Genomic DNA, 25,838 nt, shown 5'->3' with positions numbered 1-25,838 from the left:
TTTCTTGTTATCTGTAGAGCCAGGGATAGAACTCAGGTTCATGCATGCAAGGCACATACTTTACTGTTGAACCAGATCCTTTACCATGAAACATGCATGTGTTTTTAAGTCATAAAGCTGCTATTTTTGTGTAATTGTGCCAATTTTATTTTTTCTTTTGGCTCATTATTTAAGTATTGCACTTTAATCCCATAATTTTCATGATTTTTATTGTATGGTTTTTATTGTATGCAAAGCATAATTTTAGCAACATGTGCATCACACAATAACAAAATTGATTACACACTTCCCACACTATTAATATTGCCCATGGATAGCAATTTTTATTTGATGTTTATCTATAGTTTACATATTGGGACAACAATACATTAACATTTGAATTAGATATATGTACAAATTTTGCAAACTTAAAGTACACTTTAAAAGGATGAGGTGGAAGCTAAAGAATGGTCTTAATCTATTTTAAGTAGGTGAAGAACTGAAGCTGCTCTAGAAGTCACCTCACGTTCACTAGTAATAAAATCAATTGTGCGTGCTCTCTTCTACCTAAAAGGCAGAATCAGCTATAGCTCTTCTTGGAAAACAGCGATAAGTATCTTGCTGGCTAGCTCATTCTATGAAGAGCGCAGATGTGAGTAGTCAACACCGCATTAAACAAAGTGATTATGTAATAAACCAAATGCCCCTCAACTGGATTGTAAGCACTCAGTTATTACCATGATTCAATAACGTACAGGCAGCACTCTATATCACACTATGTTGCAGTACACTATCTTCAGCGTTTTTGGACTTTCAAATTCAATCCTACCGAGATTAGAACTCACTGTGCCTTCTGGGAAAATGACTCCGTGGAGAGACTAGGAGCCTGAACATGGCATGAATTTCAAAAAGTAGCAGAAAAGGGAATGTTTTTCAAGGGATTTCGGCCTTACCTTTCACCCACTTTTCAGAGTGAACTTTGATCTCTTACTCGTTTATTTATTTATTTATTTTTTATCTTCTCCTTACCTAGGAGGTGCTAAGGGGGTTGAGGTGCTGGTTAGTTTTCCTACTCCTAAGGGACATAACTATCTCAGCTTAACAGCCAAACTCCACAGTTTATCTGCGACTTGGGCTCGTGTCCTCACCTTCCCCTCCCACACTTGCTCTAGGCCAACACCCATTGAACTCTGAACTGGTTCCTGAGCCCTGTATTTCCCTGACACTGTCCACAGAATCATCTGTGAGCTGCGCTCTCTAAGGAGCTTTGTTACTAGCTGTTCCCTGACAAAGGGCTTGTTCTGTGCAGCACATCTCGTCCTCTTTGTTCGGTCTCTGGCTTCAAACACTGAATCACAAATATTCTCCAGCTGGGAATCAGACAAAGCAAGAGATGAAGAACCCAGAAGCCCAACAGGATGTTTCCCTTTCCCAGGGAATTCGCATGATGTTTTACGTGATGAGGCCCAATGAAACATCATTCCAAACCCTTGAAGAAGTGCCTGATTATGTTAAAAAGGTGAGATTCTATGGGAAGAGCCTATTTTTGCTCTTTTAGTAAGTTAGAAAAAAGAAATAACCGGGTTTTGTTCATTTTCATTCTTCAAAATGTAGTGTTTTAAAAATGAATAGTTTCATAAAGGCATGGAGCAAAAGTAGGATTGCTCCTTGAATTAAATTTTTGTCTAATGTTGTTAATCAACGATTTTTTATTAAATTCTCTGTCCCTGATAAGTAACTGCAGAATGTGATTAAAGTTTTAAAAGTTTTCCTGGACACAGTGACATTATAAATTTCTTCATTAGATTCCCTGCACCAGATGATCAGATGCCATGCGTGTACTTTACAGTAATTTTGTTTTTAAAGGGTAAACTTTTCTACCACCTCCCAGGAAACTATTTCCTCTTTAATTTGGTAGAGTGATTCTGCAGAATGGATACACAGTGAACTGAGTCCAACTGTGACTTCCTAAATTTGAACTTGAACCAAGTTTTCTTTGAAACTCTGAAGTGTTCAGCGGCACTTTTCACTTTGGGTTTCTGGCTCTGATTGAAAGTGGAAATATCCAGAATTAGAACTTGAGTACTAAAATTCTCCACCCTTTTAAAATTGTTCCGACAACACTGTCTAGTTCAGACCAGAAATAGAAAAAAAAAAATGGCATAAGGGACTATATTCTGAGAGTTTTGTTTAGAACACTTTACAACTCACCATCAGCTTCCAAAGGAGCAAAACTCATAGTAAGGATTTTATATTACTCCTTTCTCATAGTTTAAGAAAGATATGATATTTACAGCTTCATAAATCTTGTTTGATAGCTTGATATTTGATCAACAGTGAAAACTTGAAATAAAATTAAAGGTGAATTAAAGAAACCTGAATGTTATTTAAAACAAATATATGAGATTATCACATTCTCTAAAATAACCTTTAATATTTTATCATTCCTACTGCTTCAATTTTATCATTCTTGCAATTATCATAGGAAAGAAAACCCTTTAATGTGGGCCAAACTTAATCATACATAGACTTCTGGTTATTGGATCTTATTTTAAATATAGTCTTTAGATCTAACTTAAAGCACATTCTTTTCAATGGTATTTTTTGTCACAATTTTTATGGCTATGACTATGATTGTATTAAATTTCCTAATTTCATGATAAAATTTAAACACCTGCTTACTGTATGTCCAAAATAATTGAATTTATTTGTCTGTTGGAAGGAAATTATTCTCTAGGATAAGTGTATATACCTTCTCCTGCTATGAAATGTCACACTGGGGCTTCTAGTTTCTGAATGACTAATCAGGAAATGTGAGAGAATTTCATATGAGCACAATAGCATCTTTTTTCTGTAATTTCCTTTCCAGGCAACACCATTTTTCATTTCCTTAATGCTGCTTGAACTGGTTGTCAGTTGGATTCGCAAAGGAAAGCCATCAGGTCGTTTAGATGATGCATTAACATCAATATCAGCTGGTGTTTTTTCTCGGATTCCAAGGTGAGTTAGTTGGTTAGTAACATTGAGGGAATAGACTGAGATCCTCTCTACACAGTGAAAAGGAACTTTTGCATACATTTTATATAAGAGGGAATTCAACTACTTTCACATATATCCCTAAATAATATCATTATTTAAAATTAAGAGATTTTTCTCAAGAGGGATTTTTTAATTTTTCTTGCGGGGAAGAGTGTCTAGATTTGGGACACACCTGCTGATGCTCAGGGATTGCTTCTGAAAGTGCACACAGAAATTATTCCTGGAGTTGCACTAAGGGTACCATATGGGATGCCAGCTGAAACCCAGTTGACTGTGAGCAAGAGAAGAGCCCTTTCTACTGTACTATCTCTCTAGCTTCCCAGGAGGTATTTTTTTACTTTTATTTTGGTGGGGGGCTGGACATGCCTGCTGATGCTCAGGGCTTACTAATGGCTCTGTAACTCAGGTATCACTCACTCCTGGTGAGGCTCAGGTGACCTTAATGGGTGCCACGGTTTGAACCTGGGACAGTTCAAGCCATGTGGCTTACCAGTTAGCTATACTATTGCTCTGGCCAATTTTATTTTAATTTTAAAAAATATTTCTCAAAACACTATTTATTAGATAAGTAAACTTATTGTTGCTTCCTTAAATCCTGTGTCCTGAGTTCTCAAAATGTCTTACCCTAGTCTGAGCTCTTTGTTATGGTCTAGTAACCTTTGGGGAAAATTAGTTGTTTCTGGCAAATTCATAACAATCTGGGGCTTAGATGACTCCTGGTTTAAAAGTCACCCAGAGTTAAATTACCACATTGGTCCTCAGAAGTATTCTTGTCTCTAGTTCTATCTCATTTGTAGCAAAAAATGTGTAAAGTCATTGTGGTAGAAATTCTTCACAGGTTTCTGGTACTGCCTGAGGATACTGTAGAAATGTTTTTAATGTTAAGTCTTGCTTTTAGGTTTTTCCACTCTCCTTTCCCTTTTGCAATATTTGTTTCTTCCATTTTTTTTGTTACATGTAATAACTCAGATGTCACAAGTGCTCCCTTCTGAAAAAAAAATACTCATAAGCCAAGTCCAATTAAATGTTTTCTTCTTCTTTTTCTTTTTGGGCTCCAAGCAGTGCAGTTTCCAGCTATACTTGGCCAACCTGGACAGAGGTTTAATGGTTGCTGGATAGTGCAACACTGTTCAGGTCCAGTGGTGCTGTAGCCATACAAGTTATACCAGCGCTCCAGGGAGTATGAACGTACATTGGTGTCTCTTGAGATGGGAAACTGGGGCTCGAGCTATAGTATGGTGGTAAGCTGCTTGCCTTGAATGCAAAGTCTCAGGTTTGATTCACTGCATTCCACAGGGTTCCCTGAACCTGCTAGGGGTGAACCCAGAGTGCTAGAGCTAGGATTCAGTCCTGAGCACGAGCACAAATGGGTGTTGTCCCCCCAAAAAATAAAACAAAAAATGAAAACAACAATGGGAGCTTAGAGTGAGGTGGTTGTGAAAGGCCTGAAACTTTGATTCTTGGGACCATAGTTGATAGTATAGAAGATAGAGCCCACATGTGGCTGACTGTGGTCAATGTCTGGCACCCCTATGACCTCCTAAGCCCCACTAGGAGTGATCAGAACCAGGACCAGAAGTCATCCCCGAGCATCACAGGATGTGGTCCAAAAAACACCACCTTAATCAAACGAACAAAAACTTGGGTTCTTTCCCATGTAAGGCATGCATTTCTGACACCTGAGCTATCTCTCTTCTCCCTCTGACTCATTTATTTGTGTCATTGTATGTGGCAGGCATCGAGGGTGGCATATACAGTAGTGCTATATGACTTACATGCTTAGGTATATATGACATATATTTAAATACAGTGTTATATACTTAGGATTCATTCTTGATGGTGCTCAGGGAAACCAGATCTTTGTTCATGTAGAGTATGCACTCCAGTCCTCTGAGCTATCTCCTGCCTACCATTAATTTCTTGAGTCAAGCATAAGTTTTTCTCAGCATATTTAATTTTTTAAATCTTAAGCACCACTTCATTTTGGTCCCTTGAAATCTTGAGCTTATCTGAGAAAAGGTATTTTCACGTTGTCTTTATTCCTTCCCTTTTCCTCCTTAACTTTACTGCTAATTTGCATTTAACCTGAGAGTAAGTGACATATTTTCTTCATAATTTTATCTCCAGTTTACTTCTCAGGAAGATAATTCATAATTATTGTAGAGGAGAAGCAAAGGTGTGGCATTTTCTTCAGGATGTAAGGATTTACCAGAGAGGCAGAGGATGAGACAAGGTTTCCTTAGCATCTGTGCATTTCATTGTTGGTGAATGTTCTCATTCCTGCTTCCCACCATTGCTTCTGTTACTGTTTTAAGAGTTTTACTTCTGACCAGGACTCATGGCTTTGGAATGTTTCTATAAAACACCCTGTTGGAAACCAAGGTGGATTTAAAAAAAAGTGAAATAAAAAGTTAAAGATATCCAAGAAAAGGTTAAACAATTATATAATTTTAGAAAATTATTTAGATAAGTAGTAAACCTAACAGAAAATTCTTTTCTTAAAAGTTATTTCATAAAAAAGAGACTGAGTTGGGGCAACAGATAGGATGCTTGCCTTGCACAAGGCCAGTAGAGTTCATTTGCTGGTACTCCTCTCGGTCTCCAAGTGACCAGGAGTAACTCTGAGCCCAGTGCCAGGAGTAACCTCTGGAGCACCAGCAGGTGTGGCCCCCCAAACAAACTGTCACTATCACTGTCACTGTCCTCCTGTTGTTCATTGATTTGCTCCAGCGGGCCCAGTCATGTCTCCATTGTGACACTTGTTACTGTGTTTAGCATATTGAATATGTCACAGAGAGCTTGACAGGCTTTGCTGTGTGGGCGTGATACTCTTGGTAGCTTGCCAGGCTTTCCAAGAGGGGCAGAGGAATCGAACCCAGGTCAGCTGGGTCAGCCACATGCAAGGCAAACACCCTACCTGCTGTGCTATCGCTCTAGCCCCCCAAACAAACAAACAAACACACAAAAACAAATAAAAAAGAGCTTCTTGGTCTGAATTCTAGGACTTTTAGAAAACAAAAGAGTTAATAGATGTAAGATAACTGTGATAGTAAAATTTACAAATAGCTATCTCATATCAGAAAATTAAGTGTGTGGTAGGACACTGCAGTTAAAATTAAAGGATGATAATATCACAAATTATTTGCAGTTAATTATCATAATGTTTTCAATAGTAATTCAGTCACATATGATTTTCTCTATTTCGTGTCTCTCTTAAACAAATGAGAATCACAAAAGAGATACATTCAACTTACTCAAGGAATAAAATTTATTATTAAAAAAATTGTTTATGGTAGTTCAACCTGAAAAAGTATATAGTTTTTGAGAATTCAGATGATAGATAAGAGAGGAAAATAATTTGATAACTGAGAAATACCCACAGGTGTAATTAGGAAATGCATTTTGCTGAGTTGGAGAGGATTTATTAAGAATTTAGTGAGACATCGATTTAAGTTCATGTTTAAGCATTTCTTTAACTACTTTAGTGTTGACCTTGTTCACAAGAGAATTAAGTAATTGTCTAAGTACAATATTATAATTCATATAAATAATAAAGTCTAACTTAAAAACACATTTCTGGTCAGCTGTATTATAAAAATTGCTAATTAATTATAAAAGAATATGCATGAATCAACTACATATTTTTTTTCTTAAAACAAACAATCACTAAAACCCTCCTCTCCAAAGACAAGAAAGATGAGGTGGAGTGGGATCAAACAGAAATTAAGAGAAGTAGAAGGAAAGAACTAAACAAAACAGGCCTTCAGGGGTAGGACATGCAGATCTTTTCATTTTCATTCAGCCACTGAGAACACTCTTGAAATGCACACTAGTTAATTCTGGTGCCCTGGGAAAGAAAGGTAAAAGGTTATGAACTTTACAGCACATTTTTTCTATAAGTATATTTTGAATAACAATAACAATTATGTTCTTACAGTATGAACAGCAATTCTAAGTGACAAGATGAGGTTCATTTTGTGACATTTTACAAAGGATTTTTATCTCCTCTCCTTTCCTGTGAAAGATCAGCAGAGTAGTTTTGGAAAATAAAATTTTAAAATGTTTGATTTTTTTTTCTATTCAAATAACCCCCCCAAAACACACACACACACACACACACACACACACACACACACACACACATCATATATAAGCAAGCAGAGGAAGCTGAACCTTAAGATCCACTTCACTCAGTTCCCTTTCCACAGAAGATGAGAAGGGGTAGGGGGATGGGGGGAACCGGTGTACAGAAAATCTTAAAACAATATTTCAGTTGAAGCCACAGCACCAAAGGGGAATCGTCATGCAAATCATTAACAGCTGAGGGTTAGATTAACAGTTACCGACCAGATCCCTTCTGCAGGACTATTTCATTTTCAATGTGACTGAGAGTGAATTGCCACATCCTGAAGGTGTGTGATTTTGAGGAAAAAATGGTAGTATCTACCTCTTGTTAATCCTTTGCACAGAATTAAACTTAGGGCAATAATTCCAAATAGACATGTGGCCTCTGACATTAGAAGTTGTAGAAATAAAATGAAACCCTGAACATGCTTTTCTACTTTTCCACTCATGCACGGGAAAAGCTTTCACAAAGAAAAACATTTATCCGAGTATCTCAATTTCATTATTACAGAACATTTGGCTAACTACATATTAGTTGTATACTTACCATACTGATAGAAGAGATCTGATAGGTCTTTATGGAAGAAAAATACAAATATAGACAAGCTCATATCTTGTTTACAAGTCTGCTGGACAGACTATGGTGCGTAGTAAAAGTCCGTCTGTACTGAGAACCATACTTTGGGTCAACTTGCATCTGTTTTGCCTCTCTGGAATCTAGTAGGCAGCCTTCAAGTCAGAAATTAGTCCTTAAGTGATCGACAGTTATTTCTCTTTGTCAGAGTAAAACAGGTTATTATACTCAGAGAACGTGCCTTTCTTTCAATGACTTGCTTATGTTACGTAACAGTCAAAAAATTAAAATTAACCAAACCTATACCAAAAACTTCTTAAATATCCTGCTACTGACTTAAATGCTAACGAGTGAAAAATAATCACATCTTTTTCCCTTTGCCTGTATAAGCAGAACTCAATTTCCAATCCTTCATTAAAAAACCAGGACCTCAATTTGTTACTTCCTTCCAATGTTTCTGCTTCCATAAATTGCATCCTCCCCAGAGAAATTTTTTTCCTGATATAAATATCTACAGTATGCTTGTTTTTAATGGGTTCATTTATTCTGTTGAAACAGCAGATTATAAATCAACTTGCAATAGGTTGGAGGGATAATTTAAGTAGGTAAATTTTCAAATAAGTTGAGGACACTCCACTTTTAATATACATGGGTCACTGCCAATTTTTACTATGGAGTTAGTTCCGCTATGTTCAAACCCATGTATGCACAGATTCAGTGGTCACGACTGGATGGAATTTTCCATTTCTGATGAGAAAGTTTCAATTCATCCAAAAAAGAAATTAAAGAGAAGGAAATTAAACTTCTTTGAGACACTTTGACTCGTTGGGATGTAAAAGAATGGAAAAGTGCATACTTATTTTTATATCAGACTTTAGTCTCATAAGCAATACTGCTTTCATTACCACCAGTTCACTAACAAATAACTTTCTGTCATATTTATATAATGATTTTATGAATTGCTATTAATTATCTAAAATGAAATATAAATTTATTTATCTAATATTATTAATAATATCTATAATTGATATATTTTATCAACTTATGGAATAATTTAAACCATGTGAAGGAAATATGTCTAATAATTTTTGTAGGTTTGTTAATAGGATTTGCTAGGGAGAATGTCTCATTTCCTCTTAAAGTCTACCTTAGAAGTCTTACAAGTTGAATCTTATTTGTATATAACTTCAGATATTGCTCCTATAATAATACTCTTATTCTATAGAACAACTACATTTCTTAAAATATTTTTTCAAGAGATAATTTAAATTAATTATCTTATCTTCCTGAAATTAATTCTTTTAATTTAAGGAAGTATTGAAAGTTCATAATTTACTTATCTTAAATCTAACACATTGTGTACATTAAAAAGATAAATGCAAAGATGGAGGTTGCTATAGAAGAAATTAAATTAAATGATTGTTTTGAATGCTATGTCATTTCACACTAAGAAAAAAAACTACAAATTGTAATCTATCTGCTGAAGATAGAGGTTAGACAAATTTTCACTGAGCAAAAATCAATATTCCACTAGATGGAGCAAAAGTGGCAGTAGCTTTACAAAGAGCAGCTTCTTGGGCCAGGTAAAAAGATACTGAAATAAATAAATTGACAATATTCCTTAAAAATCAATAACTTTACATATCATTACATTGCCTTATTCTGACTTCCTGGAATCTTACAAAGATACTTATGATGATCTCAATTTAATACCTTTTTTCCTGATTTATAGACATGATAATTAGAAATTAAAATGTACAATTTATTTTTGTTGATTTTGCATAATCTGGACAACAAAGAGCTGAATACATACAGCTTTAATAACAATTATAAAATAGTAAAAATTTACAGATATCTTTGGTATTGGATTTATAATTTTTCTTCCTAATAAATAACTTTAAATTTTCAGCTGGTTGCAATGATACCATTAAATCAGATTTTACTTTATTGATTACTGATTACAGCATGGAGTTTCTGAGAGCTAGATAATTCTCAGGTTCATTCAACCTAGTGATCTCATATCTTTTATTTGCCTGAAGATAGTGATAGGATGAATGCCATATCCAATGTGACCTTTCCACTTTGGCTGGTTAATTATCAAAAAGCCAAGACTGATAATTCACTAAGCAATTCCCAATCCACAAATACTATGTATTTTCATTTATCATTTTAAATCTAAACTTTGAAAATTTATATTATCTCCTTAAAATCTAGAGTTTAGGACTAATTAGCACAATTTAGTACCTTGACAGATTTCATAATTACTGAACATTGACAGGACAAATTTCTAGACGTGAGCAAAAAATGATATATAATACATAAATAATTAACTGGCTTTCATTAGTTAGAAGACAGATCTCAGACCTTAGTGGAAACAGCTAGTTGGGAAGAATTCATGCCAGGAAATAGAACAATAGAAGAAAATCTCTAAACAGGCTATTGATAAGAGGATTCTAATGTCCCTATAAGTAAAGATCATAATCTTGGTTTCACAAGACCAAGAAAGGGGATCAAATATTTGGTTGTTCTCTGTCTCTTGCTGTTGCTACCCATTATTCCAGTGTCCCATCTTTCTGTGATAAAGTAAGTTCACTCTATACATATGAGTTGCATAGGCTTCTCCCCACAGGATAGGGTTTAGAAAGTTGAAGTTTGAATTCCAGAGTGACAAGTCAGGGGAGCTGGGAGGGGGCTGGGAGAAGACCGAGAAATTAGGAAGAGAAAGGAGAAAGAACTTCGGTTAATGATTCAAGGTCTGGTGGGAACGTTTTTGAAAATGTAGGTGCTATTTCCTGCAATCAAGGGCTTTCCAGAGCTTGAGGATCATTTCCCAGCTGTATCCTTTGCTAGACTGTTTTTAGTTGTGGGCACTGCATGGCTGTTTTTTCCCATTTGTGGTAGAAGAGGATCATATTCATCTTGCTGATAGAAAGCAGGGATTATAACTTCCACTGCCTCTTCCCTCTTTCACCTTCAGGAAAGTTTGGCTTTGTGCTAAAGTGTGAAAAAAAAATGGGTTTTGACTATAGTATGTCAGGCATATTTCAGCTCAAGTTATGTCAACCCTAATAAGTAAGTTGACAGAGTAATAAATTGGGTGTCTGCTCAAGACCTGGCACCTGTACAAGAAATTTAAAAAAAAGGTATTTCCATTGCAGGCAGGTTCTCTTTGTTTCACAAATGGAGGTGTTCCAAGGGTCTCTTTCTTTTCTTAGAAACTTTTGCTATCTTCCTTTTCCCTCTTTCCTTTCCTTTCCGTTGTACACAGGCCTGGTTGTGTTGCTTGCGAGCTTGGTTGAAGAGCTTGCTGGGGCTCTCACATCTGTTTGTCGTGCTCTCACATGTGGCTGTGATAATTGCTGGGGGTTGCATACTCTAGAGCACTTGCAGATGTGCTCACTGTGACTTCCACAACCAGCTGCATTGCTAGCATATCTTTAGTTCTTGTGCTCTCTGGTGATCTTACCATTATTGGGGGTTCCCCACTAATTTGACACTAGCTGTTGTGTGCTGGAAGAGGCACACATAATTGTAGTGCCAGTGGTCCCAAACAGAAAGACTACTGGGACTGGGATGGACTAAGCCTAGAAGTACTGAATATTGATCTCCTGGCCTCATGCTTGCAAGGCAGGTGTTTCAGCCATTGAGTCATCCCTGGGGACTTCTTAAAGAATTAATACATATTTTTAATTTTTCCTGGAATTAACAAGAAAGATAGTAACATTTTTAAAAGATACTGGACAGGTGGGGTATATTTGCCATGTTGACAATAGCACCCTCTTTTGCTGTGGTTGATAATTAAGAGTCTATTAGTAATAATATATTGATTAATTCACTGAGTTCAGGATTGGATCTGCTTTGAAACTACACACTAAAGTTTATGTATTATTATTTTGGGGGGAGAGCACATGGCAGTATTTGGAGGCTACTTCTGGCACTGTGCTTAGGTATTGAGCCCAGTTATTCTCAGCATATTCTGCAGTACTGGAGATTGAACTTGAGTCTCCTGCATACACAGAATATACTTAGGCATTTGAACTATCCTCTGTTGCTCAAGTTTCTGCCATGTTTTCTGAGCTCTAGATTTTTTTCTGAATTGCCCTTTTAAGGGTTATAGACAGAAGCAATTTTGTATATGCTGCCCTCTGGGGACATTTAGACAGTTGTCACAGGGGCAGAAGGCTGTACTACTGCTATTTAGTAAATCAAGACTTGATATCTTGCTAATAGTTCTGTAATTCAGAGCATATTCTCTCCTAACAAAAGATTATCTGACTCCTATGATAATAATGTCAAACTGTTTTTTAATCACTATTTCAGGAAACTATGTAAAATTTGTGTTATTTCTGTTTTTTATCTAAATTAAATATTACATGACACCTCTCTGAAAATTAATTATAATGTTCCATAATTGGGGTTACTATTTCCATAAGACAGACCCTTCCAATAAAGAATGAAGAATGCTTGCCTATATAAAAAGGTGACCAAGGGGGTATGGTGCCATCAGCAGGTCACTCTGTACCTGTGAGGCGAGTGGCATCAGGGGCCTGATGGTGTCTTCAGACTTCCAGATACCCCAAAATTGCTGCTGTGCCTTTGGCCAGACCCCACATACCTATGTGGGAACTACACCCACAAACCACCTCCGGCTCAGCTATATAATTGGAGGCATATCCTCTCTGGTTCCTGATCGAACTGCTTAACGGCCATGATCCCATAGACTCCGAAACAAATCTCGAAACTCAAAAGCTTTTGGCAGAAATGTGTCCAGTCCTTGCAGTGGGTTGCAGGCTCTTGGCCACCCCAGGTGGGAATAGGTTCCGTGCCTTGGCCTATTCCCTCTGGCGGTCCAGTGGCCGCTATCCTTCAGATGCCACATTTGGGCCCACAGTGACAAGACATGTGGGGGCTCATGGGATGGGGGTGGAGCTGGCCCTTTTCTCCCCATCCCAACAAGACCCTGAGTTGCCGCCCTTGAACAGCCTCACTGACTCCTGATCAAGCTGCTTAACGGCCATAATCCTAGAGACTCAGGAACAAATCCCAGAACCCAGCAGGTATATGGCAAAATCCCTCCAGATTTAATTGTTAAAATTTCGGAATTTCAAAATTGCACGGCCACTACTGCGGCCATGCAACATCATATGTTATTCATAACCAGCAATAGAAAACAAATTGTCCACTGTTGCCTTTTCAGCAGATCTGAGTGTTGGGATAAAATCACAAATAATAATGGTGGGTCTGGTGTCAAAATATTGAATGTTATCAAAGTAGAGTGAAAGCAATGTGGAAATCATCTGCCCCACAGGTAGGGGGAGGGTGTGGGATGGGGATATACTGGGGTTTTGGGGGGTGGACAGTGGACACTGGTGAAGGTACAGGTGTTTCATTGTATAACCGAGACTTAAACCCGAAAGCTTTGTAACTGCTCTCATGGTGATGCAATAAATAAAATGATAAAAAATGGAAAAAAAAGAGTAAGGCGAAGTTCATGCCCAATTCAATCAGCTAATCAGTGGCTGAATAAATAGCAGTACTCCTACATAAAAAAAAAAAAAGGTGAACAACCAGATAACATGACTTAAAATAAGAAATGTTCTTTCCCCCTATCTTGACAAATAATCAGGATAACAGACTGGAAGGTGTGATTTAAATGTCAAGTTCCCATGATGTTCCAGAATGTAATGAGAACCCTGGTATGAGATCATCCTCTCTTATGAGCAAACTCACCCATATTTGTGAACATCTCAGAAAGCTTATCCTAGCTATGTCTATATTTCTAACACAGTCATTTTTGATTTGATGTTTGCATACCTCCCCAAATTGACTTTCCATCTGATTTTTGTTTGGGGGCCATATCTGGTGATACTGAGGGGTTATTCCTGGTTCTTCACTTAGGAATCACTCATGGAGATGCTCATGGGACCACATGGGAGATCAGGGATTAAACCCAGTTTACAAAGCAAGCCCTCTACCTGATGTACTATGTATGAGCCCCCGCCATCTCCCCTCCCACCATATTGAATTTCAAAAGTGCTGGACCAGAGAAGGAGCATCCAGCATGTGCTGCAAGCATTCTCAGGGTCAATTTGATGGGAGTACTAGAGTTTGTGCTAGAATATACATATTGTTGCAGATATTTTCATTAGTTTACTTGGCCAAGGCTTCAGGAGAAAAACTGTTTTTTTTTTTTTTGGCAAATACTGTCACATTTAATATTGGTTTTTAAGATCTAGTGATCTGATGTCCTATTTACAAAAGTATAAATATTAGACATTTCTAGTCATCTTTTGCGTTCATGTGATCTATTAGTATTTTTTTGTTTTCTGATCAAACAATGGCTTAAAATATTCAATCTATGCTAAATGATAGTCATACACTTAAAATCAAAATTAGATGAAAAGGAAAGGCCCATATTTCCAAAGTCTTTGTAACATGCCTTGAAGCTAATGATACAAATTAAAACGTGGTATCCCCCATTTCTTTTTTTTTAACTTAATAAAATTTTGTTTTTCAAGATGCAGTTGATACCTGCTCACTTATCTATCCTGGTGCCTGGGAAGTACTTTGGTGTTTGTGGTGTAAAGTACTTGAGCTCTGAAACCAGTATAATAAGTCCTTTATTTATTAAAGCTTCTGGGGGCTACCCTGCCTGGCACACCACAAATGTGAAGCCTTTCAGACACAACATGGGTGAGGGTAAAACATTAATAGTTGAGAACTTCTTGCACAGTTTGTCATAGATGGCTTTGTCAAAAAAGATTAGGTGATTGAGCTTGTTCCAAACTTTGCATTTGTACCACTTCTTTTTCACCATGCCCCCAGGTAGATTTTTCTTGACTGACTTTCTAGCATCTTTCTTTTTCTTGGGTCCTGGGGGAGCATCACAAGGTTCAGGGCGAGAAGCTCACAAGTCAACCTCACAGTGCTTTGTTCTGGCCCAGGAAAACTCAACTCTCCCCCTCTTTTTAAAAGTTCAAATGACACCACTTTGCATTAATGAAAGAGCCACATTGTCTTTTTGCTAACCAGTCAAAGTCCAAAGGGGATTTTCACTTTTACAACAAAAGGCTTAAAGCATAAATGGCATTTGGCATTTGTCTCTCAGCAGCTGTTCTAGAAGCAGAAAGAGCCCTGAGCAGTTCATGTGGCACCACTAAGAGCTTTTCCTCGGCACTGCTTTATTGAAGCCCTGTATTTATCATTGATTTCCCATGTTTTTACTGTATGCGGTGTCATTTTAAGCTTATTATTGATGTCATTTGGTAGTTGTTATAATAGTCAGAAAATAATAAAGATTTTTTTCTCTACACATTAATGTTAATAGCTACTCAACTTATGACACTTCCGAATTGCAAATGATTTCACAGAAATATTTTGCTTTTGGTTAACTGTGTGTCTTTGTGTAGTGTGTGTAGGTGGATTATTCTAACTTTCTATATAATTTTGAAAAGATACAAATTTTAAGTGTTTCAACATTGTTTGGTGAAGAAGGGATTGTGGAGGACCATGTGGTGATGGGCAAAAGCATGTGCTCTTTCCTTCCTCCCTCCCTCCCTCCCTCTCTCCCTCCCTTCTCCCTCCCTCCCTCCCTCCCTCCCTCCCTCCCTCCCTCCCTCCCTCCCTTCCTTCCTTCCTTCCTTCCTCCCTCCCATCCATCCTCCCTCCCTCCCTCCCTCCCTTTCTCCTTCCCTCCCTCCCTTCCTTCCTTCCTACCTTCTTCTTTTTCTTTTCATGGCTTAAGGGTGAAACCAGGTAAAGTGTACACAAAAGATTCACTTTTCTAATAAGACACATTCTCAGCCAAGTCTTTCTTCCATTTTGATTAAGATATTTAAAAATTTAGTCTGGCATTTTGGGATGGGGCTCATTGGTGGAGTGTGAGGCTCTGAGTTTGGTTCCTTGCATTCTCTTGCATCACTGATAGTGATCCCAACAGGGCACTAAGTGTGACACTCTCATTCCCAAATGCAAAACCGTGACAACAACAAAATAAATAAATGAAGAAAAGCATTAAAATATCTTGTAAAATGCCCTCTAATTATTAAGCATCAAACCTGGTTGTGATAAGTAAATATTTATCAAGAATAATATTTGAATCATTTTTTTATATTTGTGATAAGTCAAGCAATCAAATATATGTGATAAAATATATATCTATATATTGATTGAGCTTAAATTTAATCACAGAAATTTTGAGGCAACAAATGCTATGTTTAACAAATTTGAAGTATATTTTTTGTGGTTTTGAAAATTCTTCAAATACATTATAAATCTGTGGTAGAACATGTGAAAAATGCTGTCTAGTGTTGGTTTTAAAAAAATCAATTGTTTATACATACTTTATTCCTATTTAGGGTTATCCCTTACATCTTGACAGTAGTTTCTATTCAAGAAATATTAACTGTTCTGAGGGTTAATACATAATTCTCAAAAGAGCTCATAAAATATTATCTCATACAGAGACAATGTTACAGAAAGTCTATATCATCCTGTAAAATAGAGACGTGGTGAACATAGAGAAAAAGAGAATAGAGAAGAAAATTTAAAGCCAATTTTTATACGATTAATGTATTTTAACGCCACAGGCAACCTGTAGTCTCACTCAAATTACGCAATTTATAGTTAGCTTTTTGCTTGTTTACTGTTTTGGGGGGATGAGGATTGGGGGTTAGGGGTCATACCTGGCAGGGCTCATGGCTTACTCTTGGCTTTGTGCTCAGGATTTACTCTGGGTGGGCGTGGGGGAATTATGTGCTAGTTGCTAGTTTTATTCCAGACAAATACTCTACCCGCTGTACTATTATTCTGGCCCCTAAAATTAACCATTTCTGATGTCTGAGCTACCTATGACGTATTCAATATGCCAAACACAGTAAGGACAAGTCTCACAATGGAGATGTTACTGGGCCCACTTCAGCAAATTGATGAACAATGGGAGGACAGTGACAGTGACAGTGATGCCAGAGAATTCAATTGTTAGGGAAAATGTCTTGCCTTGTGGCTGACCTCGGTTTGACCCGGTTACCACTTGGCCCTTCAAGCATTGCTGGTGCTACATTGTGGTTCTTGAGGATCACAGGTAAAGTCCTGGAAGCCCCAGGGCACCACTTGAAAGACCCTAATGATCCTCAGCACTGCAGGCCTGAAGATGTACTAAATCTTCTAAACCTTGCATTGAACTATTATATTTGCCAATAATCAGTAGGAGGGGCCTGTAGGGCTCCTGAGCAACTCCCCACCCAACTTAAATAAGTAAATGTTTTGGGGCTGGAGCAGTAGCAAAGCGGGTACGAAGTTTGCCTTGCATGTGGCCGGTCTGGGTTTAATTCCCAGAATCCCATAGGGTCCCCTGAGCACTGCCAGGGGTAATTTCTGAGTGCAGAGCCAGGAGTAACCCCTGTGCATCGCAGGGTGTGACCCAAAAACCAAATAAATAAATAAATAAATAAATAATAATAATCATCATTTTTTTTGTTGACCATGAAAATTTAGAAGTAATTCACAGAAAAGTAAGTCATTGTTTTGTTGCATATATTTTCAAGCCCTCACTCAACAGACTGGTGGTGAGCTGCAGACATTTCCTGCCAAACTGAGAAAAAAAAAATCAGTGCCTTTTAGAATATGGTAGCCGGGATCATGTAACTGTTATACATGGGCAGGAAATTTCTGTGGACCAGTACTATCAGTGGATCAGGGGTTGAAAACCAATTTTTAAGAAAACATAAGAAAGGAATAGCCTCCTCAGTTATGTGAAGTTGAGTGATGGCGATCACGATACAGAGAAGCAAAAGGAAATGATCCTATGAATTATTTTGACACTATTTTAAGATATGATAAAACAGTAGGGAAAAAAGAGGAGGATTTTATTTTAGCATGCAAAATATATTAGTTTTAAAATATTATCTAACATGTTAGCATAATTTTACATCTTGAAATGTGATACAATTATTGCTTATACGTTTTATGTGTTCAGCTTGTTTTCTAGGAGCATTGAACTGACCACTTACATCTATGTCTGGGATAACTATAGACTTATGGTTTTGCCCTGGGATTCTCCATGGACTTGGTATTTAACCTTTTTAGGAGTTGACCTTGGCTACTATTGGTTTCATCGCATGGCCCATGGTAAGTCACAAATCAAGGCTGTATTGATAATTTATATTGAATTGTGTTTGACACATAGTAGGGATTCAGTAAATACTTATTGAATGAACAAATAGGGCATAATTGTACAGACATCTGATAACAAATGAAGATGACATTGCAGTTTGATTTATTTTAATTATTCCTTTTCCTTCTCCTTCCCTTCTTTGTTGTTGTTGTTATTGAGATGGCTGGGTACTGCATACACACCTAGCTGTGGGAATGACTTATTGTCAGTTTGGTGCTTTCTGGGGTTCAACCACCAGGTGTCCTGCTATTGGGAATTCTTCACCAAGATTTGCAATCCATCTTTGGTGTGGTTCTTGAACATGTGAAGCTGGGGATCACACTCTTAGTCGAGTCACACTAGTAACGGTTGTGGTACTCCTGAGGGTTGCTGTCATCCTTGCCTGAGGTCACACGTCTCCTGGTGCGTATATCGTTTTGTGTTGCTGGATTCACTAGTGGCCTTACCCCGTTATTGAGGTTTTCACCCACCTGGCTATGGTGAGGTCAGAAATCACTTATGGTGCCAGAAATTACAGACATCACAGCTGACAGATTCAAATTGCAGAGCTGCAGAACTGCCAGTATTACACTTGTTACATGTGAGGCACCACATATTTGAGCTCTAATTTGTAAGACTTGTAAGACTTGTAAGACTCTCTAAGTGCATGTATCATTCCTCTGTGTCCTGCTTTGAAATTCAATTGGAAATAGTCTAGTCATTTTTGGAAAAAAAAAGGTGCATCTGGTACAGTTCTTCTCTCTAATTATAAAAAAAGATGTTTAGAAAGTGATCATTATACATTATTTTTAAATAAAACCACGATTCTTAGAGTATATAAATACACACAATATCAAACCTTAAATTTCAATTCTTTAAGGGTCATTTGCTAAGAGTTCTTGTAGCATCATAAAATTCTAGGTAGAGTAGGCTGTCCGATGTAGTTTTTGGCAGTACTTCTGCTTTACAAATGAAAATGCAATCAGCTATGCACTAACCAAATTGTGCTGCTTCAATGTTACTGTAGTTTACAAACTTTCTCCTCTAACATGAAACTCTTGGTGTGCTGGTTTTATGAATTTGTTTTTAGGGATTCTTTTTTGCACCTTACAAAGAAGTCTTTTGTTATGAAAAGGGATGGAAGAGTAGAGCACAACGTACAACACTGTAAGGATAAGAAGAGGTTAGAATATGCTTATAGACCTAAGGTGATCAAGTGGTCTCTAAGGAGGAATAAGGCAGGCAAAAGTATATCTGGAGGAAAGTGCTAATTTTTAAAAAAACTTCTAAAGAGTTGAACACAGGATTTCAGTGGGTGGTTTTGTTGTGTGGGTGGGGAGGAAGGAAGGAAGAGGACGAAACCTGGAATAATAATAAAAAATAGATGGGAGATGGAAAGAAGAGAAGGAGATCAGGGTGAATGACTGGGCTGTGTGTAGGAGTATGTATGACCAAATATCCTTCCTAAATATTCCGCAAGAATGGCTCCAACAAGTTATGCTTAAGGTGGCCAAATTTTTAATATAGCATTACTTCTATCAAATACTTTGAACACACACATTTAATAAAATCTTATATATTTTTTCATTAAAAAATGGAAGCAACATGTAAACTAGAGTGTTATTTGTTATAACCTTTGTCTTTGAAAATAGTTGGTGAGCTCTTGACATCATTTCCTTGTATATAAGAGCAAGAGGATACTCCTAAATTGAACGTGATTAGGAATAAAATGTGGTCCATGTAGTAAATGTTAGATTTTATTTTAAGAGTCTTTTTCTCCCTCATGTGTACCCACTGCCAATAGTTCTCATTCTCTATGAAACAAATGGGTAATGCAGAAAGAATTTATGTTGTATTAGTTCATTTTAGGAACCTTCTAATATCACACTGTCCTGTATAAGTGTGTTTGTTTGGGAAATCTGCAAATTCGCTTAATCTTTAAAAGCTCTTTATAACAGGAAACAAAGAACCAACAAAATATTGCCAAATATAAAGCTTTAAAAAATAGTTGATTGTAAGTGCTCTCAGTTAGGAAAGAGCAATAAAGTAAAATCATATATTAAAATCTCAGAATCAAGGCTGTTTAAAGTATGCTTCCCATTAGAAAACTTTGAACCAAATCCAGTGGAGGCAGGCATTAAAAAAATCTGAAAACCTTCTGGAAAAACACTCACCACCTTCAGGCTATGAGGCCTAATCATAAGTTCAAAGACTTTTGACTTGTGATGGAAAGCTAGCAGGAAAAAATAAATTAGGGAGCTGAATTTGTTACCCTTTTATATGATATTTAAGTTTTTTAATTTTATGTGATATAATGTAAAATATTAAGCAGAATTTTTAAATGTAGACGTATGCAGGGATAAGAAAAGGAAAATTTCTTCAGACCCTAGGGTTATTGATATATAGATTAATTGGTGAAATTTATTGAACTGAAAAGCATGAATATTTCTAAAATCCAAATGTCACCTGAAACTATAAGAAAAAATCTTGTTTTCTTATTTGTGGTGTCCCTTCATCTTCACTATTTGCAGCAAAATAATACATTTAAAATAGATTCTATTGTCTTTACTATGTTAAATGCTATAATTTTTGAAGAAACAATATATTTTTATTTGGATATCTAGTTAAAATACATCTTTAGAGAGTGAGAGATTGTGCAGGCACTAACGTGCATGCCTTGCATGTGGCTGAACCCAGTTCTATCTCTGGTACTGACATGTTCATTCACTCACTGCTGAATACAGCCCTTACAGGCCCTGAACACCTCTGAAATGGTTTAGGGAATCACTGACACAGTCAGCCTAAGCAGCATGGAAGACCCTGGCCTTTGCATTGAAGCACTAGCCCTGCTGAGCAGCATGGAGGGACTTCTTGGGAAACCACCTTCAATCCAAGTTACTTATTTAGCAATCCAAATTATTATTAGCTTTTTTTTAAATTTGGGAAATCAAAGCGAATTATAAAAAAGCTGTTTTCGTGGTTTCTTTTTCAATGGATTTATTATTTTCATATGTAAAAACACTGCAGATATGTATATTTTGCTGTCTATTTGTATATTTGCTATACATTTCACATAACTGTTTCCATTTTTATCTAATAGCTTCGTATTGGAATCTTCTGGATTTTCTTGTGTTAGATTATGTAGTTAAAAAAGAGTGGCCGGATTATGCCCTCCTTTCCAGTTCAGATTCCTTTTATATCCTTCTCTTGTCTAATTGTTTTACTAAGACTCCCAATGAGAATGATGGCTGTAGGCACACTTAAAGGAGAGAAAGACTGGAAATAAAAGCTAACATTTACTACATGTATCACATTTTATTCCTACTCACGTTGAATTTGGGATTATCCTCTTGCACTTATTTACAAGGAAATGATGTCAAGATTAAATAGTATCACTGAGAGTGGATACTTTTGTTTTGTCCCTGATCTTAAAGGAAAAGTTTTCCAGTTTTTCTATTTAGATGACTGTGGGTCTGTCATTTGTGGACTTTATGATGCTTGTGTCGATTGATTCTTAACCATTTTGTTGAGGGTTTTTAATAAGTTTTATTTTTAGACTTGGATGAAGATAGACTGTACAGAAATTTCTTCTTTGGGCTGGAGCGATAGCACAACGGTAGGGCGTTTGCCTTACAAGCGGCCAACATGGCCGACCCGAATTTGATTCCTCCGCCCCTCTCGGAGAGCCTGGCAAGCTACTGAGAGGATCTCTCCCGCCTGGCAGAGCTTGGCAAGCTACCCATGACGTATTCGATATGCCAAACACAGTAACAACAAGTCTCATGATGGAGACGTTACTGGGCCTGCTCGAGCAAATCGATGAACAACAGGAGGACCGTGACCATGACCAGATGAATTCATATTATACTTTCTCTAATTAGCTGGGCTGGAGGGATATGTAAAATCTAAAAAGAAGGAACTTTGCTTTTTTTGATATTTTTCCCCTTATGCATTTTTGAAATAAAATTTCTTTTGATGTTGAATTTAAGTTACTATGTTTGCGATATTGTACTATGTTTATGGTTTTGATGCACTGTGACTACACCTCCCACTAACACCTATGTGCCCTGTACCTTTCACAAACATCATAATGTTTTTTTCTAATTCACTTAATCATTTCTCCCTTCCGTTACTCCTGATCAATGTTCTCAGTTTTGTAAACCAGGACCAAGTGATAGTCATCATTCCTTACTATTTCCTTGCTTGGTTACTTTAAATCAAGTACTAGTGAGATCTGTACACTTCCAGCTCTTCCAGAATTCTGAAGAAACAAATACCCTTCCTAACAGCTTCACAGGGTTACTCCTCCTGGCTCATGCACTCAGGAATTACTCCTGGCGGTGCTCGGTGGACCATATGGGATGCTGTTTGTTTTATTGGATCACACAAGGATATGCTCTGGGAGCACTCCTCCTGGTGTTCTAGAAACTGTTTGAGGGGTCTGGGATGGAATTGGTTCAGCTATATGCAAGTCAAGCACCATAATATCTGAGCTGTCTCTCTGGCTCCTGGAGACTGTTTTTGAGAACAGTGTTTTTCTTGTGACATTTAATGTGTCACAGATAAAGTGGCTACACAGAGAGCTGGACAGTGTTTATCTCATGCCTCAGTCATAGCTTAATTGTTCTGTTAAGATTCACTGCTTTGGCCTACCACAGAGGTAGGCTGCAGGATGGGAGGGGTGTGGGATAAAGAAAATAAAGATACACTGTTCTCTAGGGGACCATATCAGTATAATACTTGTAACCAAAATATTCTCGAAGTCTCTCTCTCACAAAATTCATTTGTGAATAGTAATGCTCCAAAGATGCTAACTCTAAGACTCTAAGACTTGGGAAAAAGGAATATATATATATATATATATAATATATATATATATATACACATTGCATCTTGTACAGCTCTTCACTCTAATTATAAAAAAAAATATTTAGAAAGTGATCATTATACATTTTTTTTTCTTTTTGGGTCACACCCGATGATGCACAGGGTTACTCCTCCTGGCTCATGCACTCAGGAATTACTCCTGGCGGTGCTCGGTGGACCATATGGGATGCTGTTAATCGAACCTGGGTTGGCTGCATGCAAGGCAAATGCCCTACCTGCTGTGCTATCACTCTAGCTCCTATACATTTTTTTTAATATAACCATGATTCTTAGAGTATATAAGTACACACAATATCAAACCTTGAATTTCAATTCTTAAGGGTCATTTATTATATATATATGGATATATATCTGTGTTCTGCAGTTGCTTCTCTACTGTTCTGCAGTGGCTATTTCTCATTTACTTTTACAACTCATTACCTTTACAACTAGTTAGCTGTCTTTACAACTAGTTTACCTTTAAAACTACTTAACTGTCTTTTCACTAGTTAATAATTCTTTAACTTCTCACCCTTTCTCTCTCTCTCTCTATACACACACACACACACACACACACACACACGTTCATACAGGTTTGACTCTTCTCTGAGTCCCAACAAGAGTACTATTGGTTGTCCCTCATCACATAGATTAAAAAAAATCAATGAAAGAAAAATCAGAATTTCTATAACTTGCCATAGACTTCCATGTATTCAGTGACATTTTCTAGATAAGAAACACAACATTTGTCAGCATTTTCAATTAGTTCATTTCAATGACAAGGACTATGCTATATCTAATATTGAATATTTGTTTATTAATATTAACTTTGTTTGTAATTAAATGTTATAATTATTTCCCTCAAAACTCTACCTGAGGGAGTCTTCTAAAAGTTGTAGCTGCAACCATCCATAAACCAAATCCAAATTTCTTCTGGTGTTCTTGATTTTTTTTTTAATGTAGGGGTACTGCTATTTATTCAGACACTGATTAGCTGATTGATTTGGGCATGAACTCCACCTTACTCTTTTTTTCATTTTTTATCATTTTATTTATGGAATCACCATGAGAGCAGTTACAAAGCTTTTGGGTTTAAGTCTCCGTCATACAATGAAACACCCGTACCTTCACCAGTGCCCATTCTCCACCCCCCCAAAACCCCAGTACACCCCCATCCCACACCCTTCCCCTACCTGTGGGGCAGATGATCTCCACATTACTCTCTCTCTACTTTGATCACAGTCAATATTTTGACACCAGACTCACCATTATTATTTGGGATTTTACCCCAACACTCAAATCTGCTGAAAAGCCAACAGTAGACAATTTGTTTTCTATTACTGCTTAAGAATAACATATGATGTCGCATGGCTGCAGTAGTGGCTGCGCGATTTTGAAATTTTGAAATTTTAACAATTAAATTTGGAGGGATTTCTGCCAAAACCTGTGAGTTCTGAGATTTGTTCCTGAGTCTCTGGGATCATGGCTTTTAAGCAGCTTGATCAGGAGCCAGAAAGGCTGTTCGTGGGCGGTGACTCAGTCTTGTTGAGATGGGGAGGAAAGGACAGGCTCCACCCCCATCCCATGAGGCCCCACGTGTCTCGTCACTGAGGGCCCAAACCTGACTGTCCAATGGCCTCTGGAGGATGGCAGCCACCCAGATGCCTAGGGGGAGCAGGCGGAGTGACAACACCCTTTCCCTCCTGGAATGACCTGGCAACAGTAACCTACTGTGGGTTCTGGCGCATTTCAGCCAAAAGCCACTGGGTTCCAAGATCTGCTTCTGACTGTCTGGGATCCTGGCCGCATCAGGAGCCAGAGAGGCCATTTGTGGGTCGCCACTCAGGGTCTCCTTGGGGTGGGGAGGAAAGGGCCAGCTCCACCCCAATCCCGTGAAGCCCTGAGTGACTCATCACTGTGGGCCCAAACCTGATTGTCCAGGGGCCTCTGGAGGATGGCAGCCACTGGGCCACCAAAGGGAATAGGCCAAGGCACGAAATCTATTCCCACCTGGGGTGGCCAGCGCCAGCAACCTACTGCAGGGATCAGGCATTTCTGCCAAAATCTGCTGGGGTTTGAAATTTTTTTCTGAGTCTCTGGGATCATAGCCATTAAGCAGCTTGATCAGAAGCCATAGAGGCCGTTTGTGGGAGGCGACTAGGGGATCTCATTGGGATGGGGAGGAAAGGGCTGGCACCACCCCTATCCCGTGAGGCCCCACGTGTCTTGTCACTGCAAGCTCAAACCTGACTGTCCAATGGCCTCTGGAGGATGGAGGCCACTGGGCCGCCAGGGGGAACAGGTCAACGCACAAAACCTATTCCTACCTGGGTTGGCCCAGCGCTGGCAACCTACTGCAGGGACTGGATGCATTTTTACCAAAAGCCATTGGGTTTTGAGATTTGTTTCTGAGTCTCTGGGATCATAGCCATTAAACAGTTCAATCAGGAACCAGAGAGGACATGCCTCCAATTATGTAGCTGAGCCCGAGGTGGTTTGTGAGTATGTCTCCCACATACCTAACTTTTGGCCGTTTATTTTCTTGGTAAACTTTGCCCCAAGTTTTGGGGTCTGGCTAAAGGCACAGAAGCAACTTTGGGTACAGAGTGACCTGCTGGCAGCACCATACCCCCTTTGGTCACCTTTTTATATAGGAAAGCATTCTTAATTCTGGCCAAAGGCACAGCAGCAATATTGGTGTATCTGGAAGTCTGAAGACGCCATCAAGCTCCTGATGCACTCGCCTCACAGGTACAGATTGACCTGTTGGCAACATCATACCCCCTGTTCTTGATTTTTATATGTAGTTAGTACTTAAAAATCACAGTTAAAAGAGACATTCTGTCTAACATCTGAGAATTGAAAGTATAGATGCATTGAGTTAATGAACTGAGAATTATTGGTATATAAAAGGAAGCTCCTTACCATTAAATATAGGAGTTTGAAGAACTTTAACATTCTATTTTTGAGCATTTGTTTTGAGCAATCTATTTTTAAGCAGTCTAATTTGAGCATTTACATGAGTGAAGATGTGTATCTAGAAATTCTTGGGAGAATTTGAGGATGGCCATGCTAGTATTTTTCAGGGAATAAACAAAAACA

The 25,838-nt window shown here is 37.8% G+C and overlaps 1 protein-coding gene across 1 annotated transcript in view; it reads left to right on the top strand.

Annotated features, from left to right (window-relative positions):
* Positions 1 to 1,204: 1,204 nt before the first annotated feature.
* The window catches only part of AGMO (alkylglycerol monooxygenase), a 322,553-nt gene continuing 297,919 nt past the window's right edge, over positions 1,205 to 25,838 (top strand). The window contains exons 1-3 of the mRNA XM_056118323.1: positions 1,205 to 1,498; positions 2,849 to 2,979; positions 17,694 to 17,845. Of these exons, the coding sequence (XP_055974298.1) occupies positions 1,373 to 1,498; positions 2,849 to 2,979; positions 17,694 to 17,845 (409 nt within the window). The 5' untranslated portion in view covers positions 1,205 to 1,372. The remainder of the gene's footprint in view (positions 1,499 to 2,848; positions 2,980 to 17,693; positions 17,846 to 25,838) is intronic.

The sequence above is a fragment of the Sorex fumeus genome, unplaced genomic scaffold, assembly GCF_029834395.1.
Source record: "Sorex fumeus unplaced genomic scaffold, SorFum_2.1 ptg000037l, whole genome shotgun sequence".
Taxonomy (NCBI): Eukaryota; Metazoa; Chordata; class Mammalia; order Eulipotyphla; family Soricidae; genus Sorex; species Sorex fumeus.
The sequence above is the reverse complement of the archived record's forward strand: the minus strand, read 5'-3'. Positions and strand labels throughout refer to the sequence as shown.